The following is a 20,649-nucleotide window of genomic DNA, read 5'->3' on the forward strand; positions in this document are numbered from 1 at the left end:
CCTGTCGCCCAGGCTGGAGTGCAGTGGTGCGATCTCAGCTCACTGCAACATTTACTTCCCAGGTTCAAACGATTATTCTGCCTCAGGCTCCCGAGTAGCTGGGACTAGAGGCGCACTCCACCATGCCTGGCTAATACAACCTAACTCTTAAGAATTAAACATGCTTAAAATGCCTTTATAAATTACATCTCAGATGAGAGAGAAAACACTCTCAGCTTAAAAAGGGTATGATTGAATCTCCAATAGTCTGAAGTTATACAAAGAATCCCCTTCTCTATCACCCTAGAACCATTTAAGAGGTCTGAAATTCTGAAATAATCTCAAAGTAGGCCTTTCAAAATCCAGAATTCAATAAATCTTAAAACCTTCCCTAACTCTGAAATTATTTTTTCTCCCCAAAACAAATTTAACAATATCAAATTTATGAAATGAAACCATTATTTCCCTATAGATTTGTAATGTTTTAAATACATACATTCTCTTATAGCTTATTTTATCAGCTCAAAGTATATGTAATTTATTTAAATTTTTCACATAGTCTTTCCAGTACTCATTTGTCATTATTAGTAGGGAGCCCATTATTTTTCTGTTCCTCCTCTCCTTTCCTCTCCAGCTGCCTCCCTTTTTCCAAGAACCCTAGACTACTTACTTGATCAGGTAAAGGGCTTATTTGATTAAGTAATGGCCTTCAGTACAGAGAGCACTAGCATGGCTGATGATTTCAATGAGTCCATTGCTTTTGCTTCTAGCACTAAGTGCCACTTTTGAACATGGTCTTGCATCACCCAGTGCACTGTCATTTTCTGCTCTGAAGATACCCTTGATGGCCCCAATCTTTGCTAGGGTGCACTGGTGTCCCATTTTAGGGTTCTAAGATATCAGCTTGAAATCACAATCACTGGGTCACTCTTTTCTCTCTATCACACACTATGCTTGGAGATTTCAGTGTGAAAGGGTATTGATCACTCGCTGTGATGGAAACTGTCCCCAGAAACTAGCTTTCAGCTTCCCATGTTGAGCCCTGCTCTCTAACGCAAACTACCTTTTCTCTTATTAAGCTATGGCGTGGGAATTTCCTGTCCTTTCCTACCAGGTAAAATTGGCCAGTCAACCCTGGTAGTATTTCTTAAACTTAAAAATTTGGGATACAGCACATTCCTTTCATCTCAGGACCTCCTTTTCTCAGTAGTCCCCTGGGATCCTTATGGCAATGATCTATCCTCATCTTCATAGTGCATATTTTAAAGGCCTGGGAAGCTTCTATTAAAACACAGAAAATACTTTTTTAAATGTTCAATTGCACTGCTTTCCCAGGGTATATTTATTTTCTCCAAATTATGAAAATCTACATTAAAGAGACTTGCTCCATTTCTAGTCAAGCTGTACTTTAAAATAGTTTTCTTTCAACAGCACCTCATTACGTCTCTTAAGTTCTTCAGCAAGCTAAATCTTGTTTCTGGGTAATTTATTCTGTCCCATTAAGTTGTAACATCATCATACATTTTGAAATTTAGTAATAGTTCAGCTATGTAAATTTTTTGTGTGTTTTAACTAATTTAAAATACCCTTAAAATTTGTTTTTCATTAGATCGTCCTGGGACATACACAGCAGATATTCCTATGCTTTTAAATCATATTCCAGTTTGCTATAAAATATTATGTCTTACTGGGGAAGTAAAATCACCAGAGTTATTGTTTGACCCTCCATTTATATTTTTCACTCCTGTTCCTTTGGGTATAACAACTGTGATGGATATCAACATTTTACCTCAAAACTATTTCAGGTAAATACTCAATGTGAATTTACCACATTTTCTTTATGTGCTTTTTTGTTTGTTTCTGTGTTATATAAGAATTATATAAGAATGGCTTGTTTCTATAGTTGGAAAGAACTATTAAAATATTTAACCATACATTAAAATTTAACAAAAAAAACAAGAAATCTTTCTCAATTATCTCACAGTTAGTCATTGATTTTTCTTGTAAATTTTCTTTTGCTGTGTCTCTCTTCATGAAGTAATAAGCAAGCCTAAAAATTCAATATATTAGTTTTCTAGTGCTATGTGAAAAATTATCACAAACATGGTGCCTTAAAACATGCATTTGATATCTCAAACAACATGAATTTGTTTATTATCTTGCAGTTTCTCTGACTTAGTAGTCCAGCTGTCTTAGCTGCATCCTCTGCTGAGTGTCTCAATAAGCAGAAGTCAAGGTGTTGGCTGGAGTGGCACTTTCACTTGAGGCTCAGTCTTCCTCCAAGCTCTCAAGTTGTTGACAGAATTAATTTCATGGTCCTTATAGAACTAAAGCATCATTTTTTGCCTAGGGACACACTCAGTCCACCCTCAAGTCCTAGCCATGTGGTCACATCCTCACAACATGGTGTACAACTAATTCAAGGCCAAAAGTATACCATCTCTCAGACTTCTCTGCTTCTGACTTTCAAACCCTCTTTTGTGATCTCAACTGATTATGTCAGACCCATCCATGATAATTTCCCTCTTGCTTTATTCAAAGTCAATTAATCAGAGACCTTAATTACACCTGAAAAGTCTATAAATATATATAGTGGGAGGCTATGTTGTTTATTGTAGAATGTTTAGCAGCATCCATAGCCTCTATCCAATAGCGTTCCTCCCCATGATATGACAGAAAATATGTATCTCTACACATGGCTACTTGTCTCCTGGGGAGCAAAATCACCCTCAGCTGAAAAGCACCAAAGTGAAATGATAGGAAGAGATATAACAGCATAACCAAAATAAAGCTGGGTAGCAGTATTAATTTCAAATGCAATAACCTCTATAGGTAAAGTGTGGTTTTAAGATATAAAAGTCATCAAATAATTGTAAAAGATTAAATTCACCTGAAAGCCAACCGAATTCTAAAATTCTATGCATAATTAAAATAGTCTTAAAATGTGTCACCTCCAAATTAAAATTGGGAAAATTTGACTAGTCCTTCATAACTCTAGGATATTAACACATGTTTCAGAAGTGTTGATGAGTCCAGAGACAAGATATTTGAACAGTATTTGTAACAAGCTTCATTCAACATGTATAAATTGCACGTTACAATTAGAGAATACACATTTTTAAATCAATCATGAGACATTTATAGAAATTGACAATGTATGATTCTATAGTTATAATTCAAGTCTCAAAAATTTTTAAAGGGTTGACATAATATAGACTATGTTCTCCAAAAATAAATATAATAAACTAAAAGTCAATAAAGAAAAGATAACAAGATCCACCATGAGTTAGAAAATGTTAAAAAAAATTCTACAGAGTGAAAGAAGAAATTATACTGAATTTCACAAATAAATAATAATTAAAATACTAGATTCCAAATCTTGAAAACATTCACTGAGGATCAGGAGTGTATAATACAATCAAGTACTATAAACACCATGTGGACATTAGAGCTGAAAACTAAACTTAAAACAGCTACTGGGACTTCTACTACTTTCTTTAGAAAAAGAATTAGGCCGGCATCGTTGTTTACTTTATCTGTTTTGTTAAATAAACATCAAAATTTCAGTGATTGAAGAAAAAACCTTAATAAAGTACAGCAAAATTATCCATACATGGAAATATATAACCTTAAATACTGATATTAGGAAAGAAAAAAATGATTGGAAATTTTAAACATTCAACTTTATAAGTAAGATTACAAATAGTAGCCTCTTAGACTAACCTATGGGGTGTAGAAGGTGAGATAAAATTATACACAGTAGAAATTAAAGGAATATAAAAATACATACAAAACAGAAACTCAGTGGAACCAAGTTTCTTCTTTGAAAGAGGAATACAATGGATACTAATACAGTGAAGTTGACAAGGAACAAAACAGAGAAGGGACAGTTAAATAATATTAGAAATAAGGAAGCATAACCATAAATCCAAAGAAAAAAATGAGATAATCAAAATACTATAAAGAGGTCTATTCTAATACATGTGAAAACTTAAATATGAAAGTTGTAGAAGTATATAATTTACTAAAAATATACTGGGAATAAGTAGAAAGCCTTTGGGTTAATACTTGAAACTTCACGAGAAAACATCCTCTGATGATTTTACAGTCAAGTTTTACTGAACTTTCAGGAAACAGATATATCAAACTATAGAATAATAATGCGGCCTAATTTGTTTTATGATCTCAGAAATTTCTATTATGAAATCAGGAAATGACAGTATAGGAAAGCTGAATTATTGGCTAAACTGTGTTATGAGAACATACATATAATTATCCTTAAAGAATCTACCAGCACTTTGGGAGGCCGAGGCGGGCGGATCACGAGGTCACAAGATCGAGACCATTTTGGCTAACATGGTGAAACCCTATCTCTACTAAAAATATTAAAAATAATTAGCCGAGCATGGTGGCACACACCTGTAATCCCAGCTACTTGGGAGGCTGAGGCCAGAGAATCCTTTGAACCTGGGCGGCAGAGGTTGCAGTGAGCCGAAATTGCACCACTGCACTCCAGCCTGGGCAACAGAGCAAGACTCCATCTCAAAAAAAAAAAAAAAAAAAAAAAAAGAATCAAACAACGTGTATATATAAGATAGATCATGACCAACTTGTTTGTATTCCAGTATTTCAAGGCTTGTCTATCATCAAAAAATCTAAAATGTCATTAAAGAGAATAATGATATGATCATTTTCATAGATTGAGAATAAAGGCATTTGATACAATTTTTAAATCATTCATGGAAAAACTCTCAACAAACAGTAATAAAATAGATATTCTTTTATTGTTTAAGGTTCCTATCATAAGCCTAGAGCAAATATCATTATTGAAACTGGAATATACATGAATTACCTTTTAACAAGAGAAAAGTCAACAATGCTTATCATTACTGCTTCCCTAAAGCATTTTAATAGAGAACCTAGCACGTGGCAGGGGGATAAGAAAAGCAAAATGTGTAAGGATTAGGAAATGAAACTCAAAACTGTCATTATCTGTATATTAGATTATTTTTTCATATAGAAAGTTCAAAGAATCTACAAGATTTTTTAAAACTGGGAAGATCACTTATCAAAATAGACAAATATACTTAAATACTTAAAATTCAATATAATTTCAGCATATAATATATAGAGCACACAACTTTAAATTACTACTTACAATAACATCAAAAATTAAAAGATAATAGATAAATAGATAATAGATTAAAAGTTAATAGATAATAGATAAAAGATAAATATAATGGATAAAGATATGAATGAGCTGTATGGAACTGTATATAGAAAATTATAAAACTCAAGTTAAATACACCTGTATTTAAATAAATAAATAATAAACTCAAATAAATACACCGATATTCATGGATTGGAATATTCGATGCTGTAAAAAAAGTTTTCCACAAATAAATTTACATATTTCATGTGACTTCAATAAAAATTCAACTAAAGTTTTCATGGAGATTGAAAAGTAAAATTTTGATTTTATATGGAAGGGTCAAGGATCAAGAATAGCTAAGCTCCCCAAGAGGAAGAAGAATAAGGTGGGAAGTGCTTGCCATAGGGAACCTCAAGACTAAACCAATATGATAGTGGTACAGGGGTAGATAAAATGACCAAGGAATAAAATAGCCTCGAAAAAGTTTCATAGATGAATAGTTATTGGATTTATGATGAAGATGTTATTGAAGTTCTTTGGAGATAGAAAGTTATTATTCAGTAAATGATGGAATGATTGAATATCTGTATGAAATATTCCAAATTGTATTGTATCCCTGCTTCACACAATTCACAAAAATTCATTACAAATGTATTAAAAGCTTAAATATGAAAGGCCAAATGTAGAAACTAAGTATTAAAAACATTTAAGTATTAATATATACAAATATATATATTTGTATTAAAAACAAATAAGTATTAAAAACATTTAAGTCTCATGTCCTTTTAACATTTCAAAAGCAATCATATCTTCCTAACAGTCTCCCAAAGTCTTAACTCATTCCAGCATTAACTCAAAAGTCCAAGTCCAAAGTCTCATCTGAGACAAGGTAAGTCCCTTCCACATATGAGCCTGTAAAATCTAAAACAAGATAGTCACTTCCAAGATACAATGAGGGTACAAGCACAGGGTAAATGTCCATATTCCAAATAGGGGAAATTGGCCAAATCTAAGGGGCCACAGGCCCCATGCAAGTCTGCAACCTAGCATGGCAGTCAAATTTTAAAGCTCCAACATGATCTCCTTTGACTCTATGTCTCACATCCAAGGCATGCTGATGCAAAGGGTGGGCTCCCACATCCTTGGGCAGCTCTGTCCCTATGGGTCTGGAGGGTACAGCTGTTGTGGCTGCCTTCACAAGCTGATGTTGAGTGCATGCAACTTTTCTAGGCACATGGTGCAAGCTGTTGGTGGTTCTACCTTTCTGGGGTCTGCAGGATGGTGGCCCTCTTATAGCTCAACTAGGCAGTGTCCCAGTGGAGACTCTGTGTGGCACATACAACCCTACATTTCCCTTCTGCACTGCTCTAGCAGAGGTTCTCCATGAGGACTCTGCCCCTGTAGCAGACTTTGGCCTGGACATCCAGGTGTTTCCATACATCCTCTGAAATCTAGGCAGAGGTTCCCAAAGCTCTACTCTTGTCTTCTGTGCACCTGCAGGCCCAACACGATGTGGAAGCCACCGAGGCTTGGTGTTTGCATTTTCTGAAGCAATGACCTGAGCTGTACCTTGGCCCCTTTTAGCCACAGCTAGAGCTGGAGCGTCTGGGACACAGGGTACCAAGCCCTGAAGCTTCACAGAGCAGCAGGGCTCTGGGCACAGCCCAAAAGGCCATTTTTCCCTCCTAGGCCTCTGGGCCTGTGATGGGAGGGGCTGTTATGAAGATCTATGACATGCCCTGGAGACATTTTCCCCATTGTCTTGGCTCCTCATTATTTATGCAAATGTCTGCAGCTGGCTTGAATTCCTCTTCAGAAAAATGCTATCTTCTTTTCTACCACATGGTCAGGCTGCAAATTTTCCAAACCTTTATGCTCTTATTCCCTTTGAAACATTAGTTCCAATTTCAAACCATCTCTTCGTGTATGCATACAACTGAATGCTTTCAGAATAAGCCTGGTTAAAACTTGAATGCTTTGCTGCTTAGAAATTTATTTGACCAGATACCCTAAATCATCTCCATCAAGTTCAAATTTCCACAGATCTCTAGGGCAAGGGCGACATGCCACCAGTCTGTTTGCTAAAGCATAGCGTGAGTGACTTTTACTCCAGCTCCCAATAAGTTCCTCATCTCTATCTGAGACCACTTCATCCTGGACTTCATTGTCCACATCACTATCATCATTTTGGTCAAAACCATTCAACAAAACTCTAGAAAGTTCCAAATTTTCACTCATCTTCCTGTCTTCTTCTGAGCCCTCCAAACTGTTTCAAACTCTGCCAGTTATCCAGTTCCAAAGTCACTTCCACATTCTTAGGTATCTTACAGCAATGCCCCACTACCTTGGTACCAATTCTATTATTTTTTATTTCTTTTTCAGGTTGTTATCTGTTGGCATGTAGAAATGCTACTGATTTTTTATGTTTATTTTGTACCCTGCAACTTTACTGAATTGATCAGTTCTAATAGTTTTCTTGCAGTCTTTTTCAAATATAAGCTCATATAATCTACAAACAAGGATATTGTACTTCTTCCTTTCCAACTTGGATGCCCTTTATATCTTTCTCTTGTCTGATTGCTCTATCTAGAAATTCCATTACTATGTTGAATGACAGTAGTGAAAGTGAGCATCCTTGTTGTGTTCTAAATCTTATTAGACGTTTTTCAGTTTTTCTCTATTCTATGTGATATTAGCTGTTGGTCTGTCATACATCACTTTTATCATGCTGAGGTATGTTTCTCCTGTCCCCAGTGTTTTCAGGGTTTTTGTCATGAAGGGATAATGAAATTTATCAACTTGGTGTTCTACTCCACTGTGGTTGTGCTGGTACCTCAGGTGCAAGACAAAGTCTCCTTTACTTTTTCTTCTGCTTTTCACAAGCAGAACAAGTTTTGCCCCATAGCCACCACAGCTGGTAATGTGCTGAATCTTACCTGAAGTCAGCAAGTCTCAGAGGGTCACCCAAGGCCCTCAATGTACTACCTGGGTATTGCTGCTGGTTATTCAGGGTCCAAGGGGGCTCCTCAGTTAACAGGTGATGAATGCTGCCAGGACTGAGTACTTACAGACTCCATGGGGCTGGCTCAAAATGTCATTTACTTTGTTAGGTAATGTTCAACATCATCAAAACTTTGGGATTTGCAGTTCCTTTAAGACCTTATCTTATAAATAGACACTAACCTTTGTTGTTTAAATGGGAAATAGTAGTGGCTTCAATTAAATTGTGCTAGAAAGCAGTTTTAAATCAATAATCATTTTCTAATATATGAATTAATCTCTTAATTTTTCAACTTTGGAATTAATGTATAAAGGTATCAATTTAAAAGCTACTTCAACTCAAAAGTTGAGTCTTGCTAAATATGGTATAATGAAATGAATATGAGAGGTACTGAAGAAATAATGTAATGCAGTGTCCAAGTTATACATATGTAATAAAATCAACAGCATTAATCACTTATGCAAAGATAAGTTAATTAGCTAAGTAATAACTGAATTATTTTCAAACTGGATTTATAAATTACTTTCCATGTTTTTATTCAAGGTAGCATATAGGTTTAACTAATACAGTTTTAGATCTTTATTTTTTCTTATTAGCTAAATAATTCTCACACTGATTAAAATAGCAAGGATATATAATTTCCATTTGATGATACCTCTTATCTGCCATAGATATGTAAGTTCTTACATATATAAGTAAACAAAGTAATATGATTAAATATTTATTGGTCACTAAAAATAATAAGTAGTAATTCAATTTTAAAGTGAATACTATTAATACATATTTTTATATTAAAAATAAACAGTTTGGAATGGCTATAAAAATTATAAATGTATAATTAAGTATGTCAGCATTAAGTGGAATTTTTGAATGGTAATGATTGAAAAACATTCATAGTATATGTATATATGCACTTAATAGTATCCAAATTTTCAAATATCTACCTACATGTATATGCATCTGTTAATATTATTTAGTCTATATGCATTAAGTTTGTACCTATTAAAGTGATAACTTTTGGTAAATTTTCATCAGAATACATTTAAAAACAGTAATTTATATCATGATGGTAATTAAGAAATATTGTGTTTAATCAGGTGTCACATGTCTTTTTAATCCTTATAGAACAAAAGGAACATTTGATCATCTCAAGTGGTTCTTAGTTATCATCCATCTTACATTGTGATCAGAAAATAAGAGATGATACAAAGATATATTTAATAATTAGGCACATGATTACAAATATTTCTTATTTTAATTTTCTTGAGGATTCAAAAAAATGAAATATACATTTAAAGCCAATGACTGGCAGGTATTTTGAGCTAATGAAACATTTTTTTAATTTTAAACAGAAATTCAACTCTATGTGTCCAGATTCCCACAGTAAGGCTTCTTGATGGTGAAGAGATTCACCCTCTTTCTGTGAAATTTCCAAAAGACAGAGTCATCCCAGGCTCTCACAGTGGAATTAATAATAAGCTCACTTGCCACCTCAGTTTCAAGTCATCTAAACCTGTGTCATTTTTTACCAATCTTCTTTTCTGTGATGACAGAAAAAACTGGTAAGATATCTAAATGTACATTATTTTCTATCTGACATTAAAGAATAACATATTTATATTTTACACCATGGTAAAATGTTAAAAAGAGAGGGATCTAATGTAATAACCTTGGACATAAAGATTATTTCTAAAATTCCAAATGTAAGTGTGCTCTCACAAAAAGCAGCATAATAGTGGCTACCAATTTATACTCTGGAGCTAGACTGCCTGGGGTCAAATCCAGGCTTTGTTAACATTACTTCTGAGACTCTCAGTTTCCTCATCTATGAAATGGAGCTAATAGCAGAACCTATCCCATCTGTCATCATGAAAAGTACAGTGAGTTAGTAATTATTGAGCAATTGGACAGGAAATAACCCAAAGGAAATGCTAAATAAGTGTCAACTGAAAGTGAGAAATATCAACATAATGATTTCCCTACAATATAGCTTTTTTGCATGTTACTTTAACGGGGTGAGGAGATTTCAAATACACCTTGGCAAAATGATATTCCTGGATATCTTATCTTGTAGGACCAGAAATACCGTTTTTACATCATATCCTGAAATAACTTGACTAACTAAATGGCAAGAGGTTGAAGTGTAGAGCTATAAAGTTTGTTTAAAAGGCTTATAATGCAAAGTAAAATTAGTGTCAGAGTATGTTCTCTATGTGCTCATTTATTAACATTTAGAGGCGTCATTTGTATATTTGTAGTTAAAGGACTGATTCATGTGTTTGGCATTAGGAGAGGGACATCTCTCTTCTTAATACATAGAAATACCTTCTTCTTAATACATCATATTTCACAACATCCCATTTCAATCCTCAGCAGATTTGTGATAAATTAGAGCTATTGGAACTAATTTAGAAACTTTGCAAATCATAGATGAGCAACAAAAGACTTTTCTGTACACCCAGATAAACAAGGCACTAAGGCCATAAGCATTCCCCAGAGCCTTAATACTGGCAAATCCTTTTACTGGGGACTGGTTAACTCCTTATCTGGTTTTCTACAGTGAATATGATCAGATCCTCTTACTCTTCTCTACTCTCCAATGCTGTCCTTGCCTTTCTCTCTTTAGGCATCCCATTTCTGATCTCATTGAGATAAATGAGGTCCTCCAGAAAGGAATTCCTCAAGAGCTTCCTTTTCATTTTAGAATTTCTATGAAATAAATTATACTCATTTATTATTGGTAATCTATTAACATATATTTATTGTAGGCAAACCACGTGTGTATTCTGCCCAAGATTTAGGTAAAGAAAGGGGGCAAATCCTTGATGGATGTCAGTGTGGTAGGTTTTTTGCCCTATGTTGAAGCCTTTATTTGCATCTGGTTTGTTCATATGGAAGCCCATGGGCCTAATTAAAAATATAACACTGATTTCTTGATTTTTTTGCTTTCTTTTACTTTGTAAGATTCTTTCATAATGTGGCTTCTCTTGGGGGCTAACATGCTTGGCTTTTAATTTTGTTTTCTTTAAATTTTGTCACATTTGGATTGGCCCAACCAGCTGGAAATCTGTGAATAATAGCAGGAATAAATATTTTCTGCTAATCTGTCTGCTTTCCCATCCACAATAATGTGCTCCCAGCTCAGAGACTGTACACCCTACTTGCGTCTTACCCAAATTCCCCAAAAAGTCTGGGGATAGAAGTTTTATTCAATTGGTGCAAAAGCAATTGCAGTTTTTGCCATTATTTTCAATGTCAGAAAAACCACAATTACTTTTGCACCAACCTAAATATATATCTGTGTGAGAAATGGTGATGTGAATAAGGAGTATTATAAACAGTAAAATGAAACATGAGGTATGGAGGCTAAAGCAACCCATATTTTAATGGCATTTTTGGTGTTACGGTTTGGTGAATTCTGGCAAGACTTAGCTGGGAGATGAAACTGAAAAGGCAGCAGGAACAGATTATGAAAGTCGTCCGTGCTCTGCTTTGCTATCCATGAGTGAGAAATAGGGTGAGAACCAGGAGAGTGTGATGTTATGGATATCAAGGTTGAACAAATACAGGAAGCATAAGGTCTACAGCTATTAATTAATACAAGTCAGGTACTACTCATAGGCTAGATCTCATGGAATCCACACAATAGTCCTGAGAAGTGGGTTTTTTTTTTTGTTTCTAGATTATCATCTCTGTTTTATAGAAGAGGAATCTAAGGCTCACAGTGTGACCTAACTTGTCCAAACTCACTCAAACATTAAATGGGGGAGCCAAGAATGTAAACCATATTTTGGTTTCCAAAGATTTTCCACTTAGTCACCTTATTTTAAATACCATTTAGACTATAAATATATAGAAATTTTTATAATAAGCATACGTTTTTGAGGGTTACACTACTATATGTCATATATAGATTTTCCAAAGAATAAGAGATGTTTTCTTTCTTTCCTACTCTTCTGCATGTATTTCTCTCTCTCTCTCTCTCTCTCTCACACACACACACACACACACACACACACACACACACTAGTGAAACTTCTGTGTTCCACATATAGTAATGATAGAATTACAGTCTACTCAATAAGTACTGAGGCATTATTAATTTATTTTGCTCAATATATTAATTAATGAGGCAAAATCTCATGAATTGTCTCTATGGTTATAGCATAAAATCAAACAAATATGAAATGTGACTGTATTCAAAGAACGTAGTTGTTGTGGTTCCAATGACATCAGGAGCAATGGACCCGCACATTTGTTATTGGCTGGTGTTCAGAAGTGTTAGTGTCTCATACAGTTTGGCTGTGTCTCCACCTAAATTTCATCTTGAATTGTAGCTCTTATAATCCCCACGTGTCATGGGAGGGACCCAGTAGGAGGTAATTGAATAATGGGGGTGAGTTATCCTGTGCTGTTCATGTGATAGTGAATAAGTCTTATGAGACCTGATGGTTTTATAAAGGACAGTTCCCCTGCACGCTCTCTCTTGCCTGCCACCATGTGAGATGTGCCTTTGCTTCTCCTTCACTTTCTGCCATGATTGCGAGGTCTCCCCAGCCAGGTGGAACTGTGAGTCCCTTAAACCTCTTTTTCTTCATAAATTGCCCCATGTTGGTATTTCTTCAGAGCAGTATGAAAATGGACTAATAGGGTAAATTGGTACCACAGAGAGTGGGGTGCTGCTATAAAGATAGCCAAAAATGTGGAAGTGACTTTGGAACTGGGTAACAGGCAGAGGTTGGAACAGTTTGGAGGGCTCAGAAGAAGATAGAAAAATGTGTGAAAAGTTGGAACTTCCTAGAGACTTGGAGGGCTCAGAAGACAGGAAGTTGTAGGAAAGTTTGGAACTTTCTAGAGACTTGTTGAATAGCTTAGACCAAAATGCTGATTGTGATATGGACAACAAAGTTCAGGCTGAGGTGGTCTCAGATGGAGGTAAGGAACTTGTTGAGGACTGGAGTAAAGGTCCCTCTTGCTATGCAAAGGGACTGATGGGATTTTGCCCCTGCGCTAGAGATCTGTGAAACTTTAAACTTGAGAGAGATGATTTAGGGTATCTGGCAGAAGAAATTTCTAAGTGGCAAAGTGTTCAAGAGGAAGCAGAGAATAAAAGTTTGAAAAATTTGCAGCCTGATACTGCAGTAGAATAGAAAAACCCATTTTCTGTGGAGAAGTACAAGTCAGCAGCATAAATTTGCATAACTAACGAGCCAAATGTTGATCACCAAGACAATGGGGAAAATGTCTCTAGGGCATGTCAGAGATCTTCACAGCAGCCCTCCCATCACAGGCCTGGATGCCTAAGAGGGAAAAATGGTTTCCTGAGCCAGGTCCAGGGTACTCCTGCTGTGTGCAGCCTAGGGATGAGATGCCCTGTGTCCCAGCTGCTCCAGCTGTGGCTAAAAGGGGTCAAGGTATAGCTTAGGCCATGGCTCCAGAGGGTGCAAGTCCCAAGCCTTGGCAGCTTCTATGTGGTTTTGAACCTACAGGTGCACAGAAGTCAAGAGTCAAGGTTTTGGAACCTCCCCCTAGATTTCGGATGATTTATGTAATCACCTGGATGTCCAGGCAGCAGTTTGCTGCAGGGTGGAGCCCTTATGAAGAACCTCTGCTAGGGCAGTGTGGAAGGGAAATGTGGAATCAGAGCCCCCACACAGAGTCCCCACTGGGGCACTGCCTAGGAGAGCTGTGAGAAGAGGCCCACCATCCTCCAGACCCCAGATCCACCATCTTCCAGCCCCTAGATCCACTGACAGCTTGCACCATGCACCTGGAAAAGTTGCAGACCCTCAATGCCAGCCCATGAAAGCAGCCAGAAGGGGGGCCGTAACCTGCAACGCCACAGGGGCGGAGCTGCTCAAGACCATGGGAACCCATCTGTTGTATCAATGTGACCTGGATGTGAGACATGGAGTCAAAGGAGATCATTTTGGAGCTTTCAGATTTGCCTGCCCTGCTGGATTTCGGACTTGTATGAGGCCTGTAGCCCCTTTGTTTTGGCTAATTTCTCCCATTTGGAATGGCTGTATTTACCCAATACCTGTCCCCCATTATATCTAGGAAGTAATTAACTTGTTTCTGATTTTACAAGCTAAGAGGTGGAAGGGACTTGCCTTATATCAGATGAGACTTTGACTGTGGAATCTTGAGTTAATGCTGAAATGAGTTAAGACTTTGGGAGACTGTTGGGAAGGCATGATTGGTTTTAAAATGTGAGGACATGAGATTTGGGAGGGGCCATGGGTGGAATGATGTGGTTTGGCTATGTCTCTACCCAAAGCTCATCTTAAATTGTAGCTCCCATAATCCCCATATGTCGTGGGAGGGACCCAGTCAGAGGTAATTGAATCAGGGGGTGGGTTTTTTCTTGCTGTTCTCATGATAGTGAATAAGTCTCACAAGACCTGATGGTTTTATGAAGGGCAGTTCTCTTGCACACACTCTCTTGCCTGCCACCATGTGAGACGTGTTTTGCTTCTCCTTTGCCTTCCACCATGATTGTGAGGCCTCCCCAGCCATGTGGAACTGTGAGTCCATTAAACCTCTTTTTCTTTATATATTACCCAGCCTTGGGTATTTCTTCATACAGTATGAAAATGGACTAATACAGTGTCATTAACAGCAAAGCTGATATTGAAGTGTCTGCTCTATGAATTTATTGGCACAGAAACTCCTGGAAAGTACCTGATATAGTTGTCCACTCAAAGCCAATAAAAATTGACTGTTTTCCTAATCATGGATGAGATACAGCATAGTAGAATGATTGACCTTTACTTAAAAATAACTAACCACATTCTTGCTTAATTTTGCAAGTTGCCACATTTGAGGAACTGGATTATATATATCCTCTGCCTTTAAAACAGGTACAATAAAATTTTGCACATAAAGATAAATAAATGCATTTATAAGTGTTTTAAATAATAAAAATTAGAATTCTTACATTTTTCATTGAGGTTTTAATTAATCAATACATTCAAACTTTAGAGATAAAACTCATAGACTTTGTTGCAAATGTACTTAACATTTTTCTCATGAGAAATATATTTTTAAATAGGCAGGTCTGATGTTTAAAACTGAGAATATACAGCTGTTAATTATATTAGCTCTTTTCCTCTATTCAGTAGCATTTTATCAACCATGTTATGGGTTTATAAACACTTTTGCTGCATAATAAAGCTTCTTATACTTACTCTCATTGACAATCACTTAAATGGAAATTATACTATTTTTAGAAAGCATTCAATACAATTAGAAAGAATTGAGGAATAATGAAGGTAATTCTAAATATTGTTCTGCTCAGTGCATAATTTGGCATTTGGGTAGAGTGCGCTTGGCACCATTGGGTCAGTCCCTAGTACTTTAAAATGTATATTTAGCATGCCTCTTTCAGATACCTTCCTGTTTTTGAATGAATAGGAAACTGCATCACATAAAGGAGACTAGCAGAGAATGAATCAGATCCAGAGTCAAATCAGTTTGAAAGCACTTATTCACTCAAGTTGGCAATGCTACCTTAGGAACTGTAGTGTAAATTAATTCCTGCTTTTTATGTGCCTTTTTGGGATATTTGATATTGGATATTTAAAATAAGTATGTAGATATATTTGAATATATATTTAAATTAAGGCTTATAATAAGCAAGTAATGTGAGTTGCGTACCTCTGAGGGATACTACCAGGTAGCTACAGGCAACTTTTGAGGTACTCAAAGCTCTCCTTATGGATTAAGAAGAATTACTAAGGATAGATTCATCTTTTGGAGACTCCATTCTTAATGCAAACCATTTACAATGGTCCATCTCAAATTTTAGCATCATGGCAACAAAAGGCAGGCAATGGGAAATCTTAGTATCCATTTAATTGTTCATAACTGAAGTCAGTATGGTAATATTACCTCAAAACATTATTTGTCATGGTTTGGGGGGATGAGTTATGCATAATACCATACACTTGTCCACCTTCCTTAGTGTTGTGTGTGTAGATAGAATAAGCAGTGAGGAAGGGAGTAGAGTTCACATGAGACCGCTCTGTGTTCTGATATAATCATCTGCTCTGTATTCTTTGTCCTAGCCCTGTGAAAAGCTGTTTGTAATGGCACCTTCATCCTACAAAGAGCATTATTTTCATGGTTAATCTATTCAAACAAACCATAGTCTCTATACAAGGTAGAATGTTTCATTTATATTTAACAAAAAATATAATACTGGTGTGTCATAATACACTATAAACATACGATGTTCATAACTAGAAGTTATTCATCATTTACTTGTAGCAAAATGGTGGAGTTTAAAATTTGCATAGAAATGCAAAAGCTGAGAAACTGTCAAGGTAATATTTACCACATCTTCCCAGATTATTAAAATTATAGTACTTTTAACACCAGGTAGCAGAATAAAAGAGTTAACCACAGATGTAGTTTTTCTAATATCCTTCTTTTTCTTTTCTCTAACCCCATCTTCTTTGGGATCTGTGAAGTTGGTTGGAGAACCTCTGCCTTGCTTAGAGATTTCTCATTTTAAAGGAAATTCCAATGTCTTGTCCTCTTTATCTCCCTTACTGGTTGTGAGCACCTTCCTGATTGCTGTTCTTCACAGAACTCCTAGAAGGTGGATGCCCATGCAGTCAACTGCTACCTTAGGACCTCCTAGTACAGCCCTCTCCATCTCATCTTCCTCAGACCCACCCCCACCGTGGCTACCCAGTTTCTCACCTATTTGTAAATCTGAACTGATTACTCAATAAATTACCTAGCCATTAGTTATCTATAAGTGTTGCTGTCTGTAATTTGGGCATTTCATATTAGATAGGTGATATTTAAATGTATGCTTTATGCTTACAAAGGGTGTTTTTAGAAATCAAAATGCATTTACTTTTCTTCATGTTAAAAAGAAAAGAATAATGTGTACAATTAAATTAAATATTTTTTCTGTTTAAAAATTTCTGTTCAACTTAAAACCAACTTTATTATATCAATTCTTCATTTAAATATTTTATTAAATGTATTGAATGGTTTTCTCTTAATGTCCTTAATTTTATGTAATTTAATTAATTAAATCTATTTAACATTTACCTTTATCCTGAACATTTTTAGTTTTTTCAACCAAACAGAAACCAATATAAAAAATGCTTTTGTAATACGGTTTTCAGAATTTCAGCAGACTTAAAATTCATCATTTTAATGCTTGAAAGTTATTTAAAGATAAATATTATTATAAAGAATCTTAGAGAACTCATTCAAGCTCTTACTATTTTTTCTCTTTTTTTTGAGACGGAGTCTCGCTCTGTCACCCAGGCTGGAGTGCAGTGGTGTGATCTTGGCTCACTGCAAGTTCCGCCTCCCGGGTTCATGCCATTCTCCTGCCTCAGCTTCCCGAGTACCTGGGACTACAGGCGCCCGCCACCATGCCCAGCTAATTTTTTGTATTTTTAGTAGAGACGGGGTTTCACCGTATTAGCCAGGATGGTCTCGATCTCCTGACCTCGTGATCCACCCGCCTCGGCCTCCCAAAGTGCTGGGATTACAGGCGTGAGCCACCATGCCCGGCCAGCACTTAGTATTTTTTCTTATTTTTTTTTTTTAATTTAACACCATGTAGACATGGTCAGTTTATTTATTTATTTATTTTTCTTCAATTTTTATTTTAATTTCAGGGGTACATGTGCAGGATGCGCAGGCTTGTTACATAGATAAATGTGTGCCATGGTGGTTTGCTACACAGATCAACTCATCACATAGGTATTAAGCCCATTATCCATTAGCTATTCCTGAAGCTTTCTCTCCCCCTGCTCCCCACTGACAGGCCCCAGTGTGTGTTGTTCCCTAGCATGTGTCCATGTGTTCCCATCATTCAGTTCCCACTTATAAGTGAGAACATGTGTTTGTTGTTTGGTTTTCTGTTCCTGCATTAGTTTGCTGAGCATAACGGCTTCCAGCTCCATCCATGTCCCTGCAAAGGACATGATCTCCTTCCTTTTTGTGGCTGCATAGTATTCCATGGTGTATATGTACCACATTTTCTTTATCCAGTCTATCGTTGATGGGCATTTGAGTTGATTCCATGTCTTTGCTATTGTGAATAGTGCTGCAGTGAACATACATGTGCATATGTCTTTATAACAGAATGATTTATATTCCTTTGGGTATATACCCAGTAATGGGATTGCTGCATCAAATGGTATTTCTGCTTCTAGATCTTTGAGGAATCACCACAATGGTTAAACTAATTTACATTTCCGCCAACAGTGTAAAAGTACTCCTTTTTCTCCACACCCTTGCCAGCATCTGTTGTTTCTTGACTTTTTAATAATTGCCATTCTGACTGGCGTGAGATGGTATCTCATTGCAGTTTTGATTTGCATTTCTCTAATGACCAGTGATGTTGAGCTTTTTTTTTTCATGTTTGTTGGCTGCATGAATGTCTTCTTTTGAGAAGTGTCTGTTTATGTCCTTTGCCCATTTTTTAATGGGGTTGTTTTTTTCTTGCAGATTTCTTTAAGTTCCTTGTACACTCTGGATATTAGTACTTTGTCAGGTGGACAGACTGCAAAATTTTTTCTGCCGTTTTGTAGGTTGTCTGCTCATTCCGATGATAGTTTATTTTCAAGCTCTTACTTTCAAAATAAAAGTATCATCTACTTGCATTGTGGTGGTTCCTACTGGATGAGACCATAACTTTAAAAACCATAATGCATCATCTTGGTAATTAGGTATCCTAACAATATGTATAAAAAAAGAGTGATATGTGACATATACAACATGGGTTGACTAATGAATAAGAATTGGCTATGAGCAAAATTGACCAAGAAGGGCATTTCATATTTATACTCGATAGAATTTCAAGTAATGCCTGAAGAAGCTGTGCTTTACAAAGGGCTTCGCAGACTTACAAGGATATGAAATCCTCAAGTGGCTACTCAGTCTCTCCTCACTTAAGGAAGGCTGCTCAAATGGTGTACTGACCAGCGTGTATCTCTCTGTCCTAAAACACACCAAAAGCACCAAGTGTGTGGGGTTGGCAAATGATACAGCTTGCTATAATGGATGATCACAACTGTTAGATTTTTTTATGATTTGGAAATTAGGATAAAAATGAGTTGATTAGTTTGAAATATGTGGAACTGAACTTCCCAGATGCCTTTTCATGTTAGCACTTGGTGCTTAGCTATGTGAAATGCTATCAGCTACCTGCCTCCTTTTGTCAGTTCCTACAGGATCTTTCTCAGCTGAAGAGTGCCACCTTGACTAAGGTGACACCCTACCAGGCAAGTCTGCCTCTTTTAACTGATTAAGACATGTTTAGAGGACTACACATTTCAGCCTGATACCAGAAACTTTGAAAGGCAATCCAGAGCTCCCAGCCTGGTTGAACAAGTCCTCACTGGGCTTGCATAGCTGTTCTACTTCATTCTGTTCTTCATTTGGTTACATCTCCATTTCTTACACGTGTTACTCCCTAATAATCCTCTTAAACTCCAAACTGTCTGCTTCTAGAAAACTCAACCTATGACAATTAGGGATTGAATGTTATACATGTAGGATCCCCACTGATGTCTAAAGTAGTTTTTTTTTTCCAGTAGCTCAAATGTATCACAGATGAGGATGTCAATTTATCCATCCATCCATACACTCATATTGCAGTCTTTTTTACATGCTATATGCTTATCTTTGCATTTAAGAGGCTAGACATAATGAGTAAGATATTTATGTGCAAGGTAATTATGACAAAGGGCAGAAGTAAAGAGACCAATGAATAAGCTATTCCAGGTTGATGCTGTGCAGATGTGCAGAATTAGAGTGGTGGTTGTTAGAATGAAAATTAAACTGTGAATGGGAAAGAACAAGTGATTTTGATGGAATAAATATTAGGACATGGTGATTGATAGCAAGTCAAACATCAACAACCCTGTGAAATAAAAGAAAATAAAAAGGCAGCATATATACATGTCAATTTTGTGCTACACCTTCACAAATCAGTCTTCATAGCTGACTCTAGTTTGTTTTGTGTAATTGAATATTTATTAACTTTTGTTAAAAAATACCCTATATTCTACTAAAAATATAGACCTTGCAGTGATTGGTAAAACTGCAAACCTTCTAAGTCAATTTATTGAAATGGGCATGCAAATTCATTATGTTTTATAATTTTTTTAATGCCTCTCTTTCCTCCCATCCTCACCCTCTGTTATTCTCTTGGCAACTGTTTTCCTCAGGCTTATTAAAATTTAAACATTTTGTTTCCCAATTACTAAATCTAGAAGTAAATGTTAGCCCCATAATCTTAATAGTATTCTATGTAACTGTGAGAATCAGTCTCCAACAGCACCAACTTAAGCTTTTGTAGCCAGAACATGGGTGTTTATGACCTTTTCCAGTAGTTTGCTGGGCATGGTACTTTCCTATTACTACTGGAGAAGTGTACATAAAGAAGCGTCAATGGCAGAAAGTTGGATTTAATTCTTCCATGCTGAAATGCAAATAGTACTTCAGAATTCTATTTTAAGGCTTGAAGTGACATCTG

General features: G+C 36.1%; 1 protein-coding gene across 1 annotated transcript in view; it reads left to right on the plus strand.

The window, feature by feature from the left end:
* Window positions 1-20,649, plus strand: part of CFAP47 (cilia and flagella associated protein 47) — a 469,679-nt gene that overhangs the window by 117,705 nt on the left and 331,325 nt on the right. Inside the window, exons 25-26 of the mRNA XM_019019001.4 lie at window positions 1,589-1,784; window positions 9,485-9,694. Of these exons, the coding sequence (XP_018874546.3) occupies window positions 1,589-1,784; window positions 9,485-9,694 (406 nt within the window). The remainder of the gene's footprint in view (window positions 1-1,588; window positions 1,785-9,484; window positions 9,695-20,649) is intronic.

Source organism: Gorilla gorilla, chromosome X (assembly GCF_029281585.2).
Source record: "Gorilla gorilla gorilla isolate KB3781 chromosome X, NHGRI_mGorGor1-v2.1_pri, whole genome shotgun sequence".
In the NCBI taxonomy this organism is placed as follows: Eukaryota; Metazoa; Chordata; class Mammalia; order Primates; family Hominidae; genus Gorilla; species Gorilla gorilla.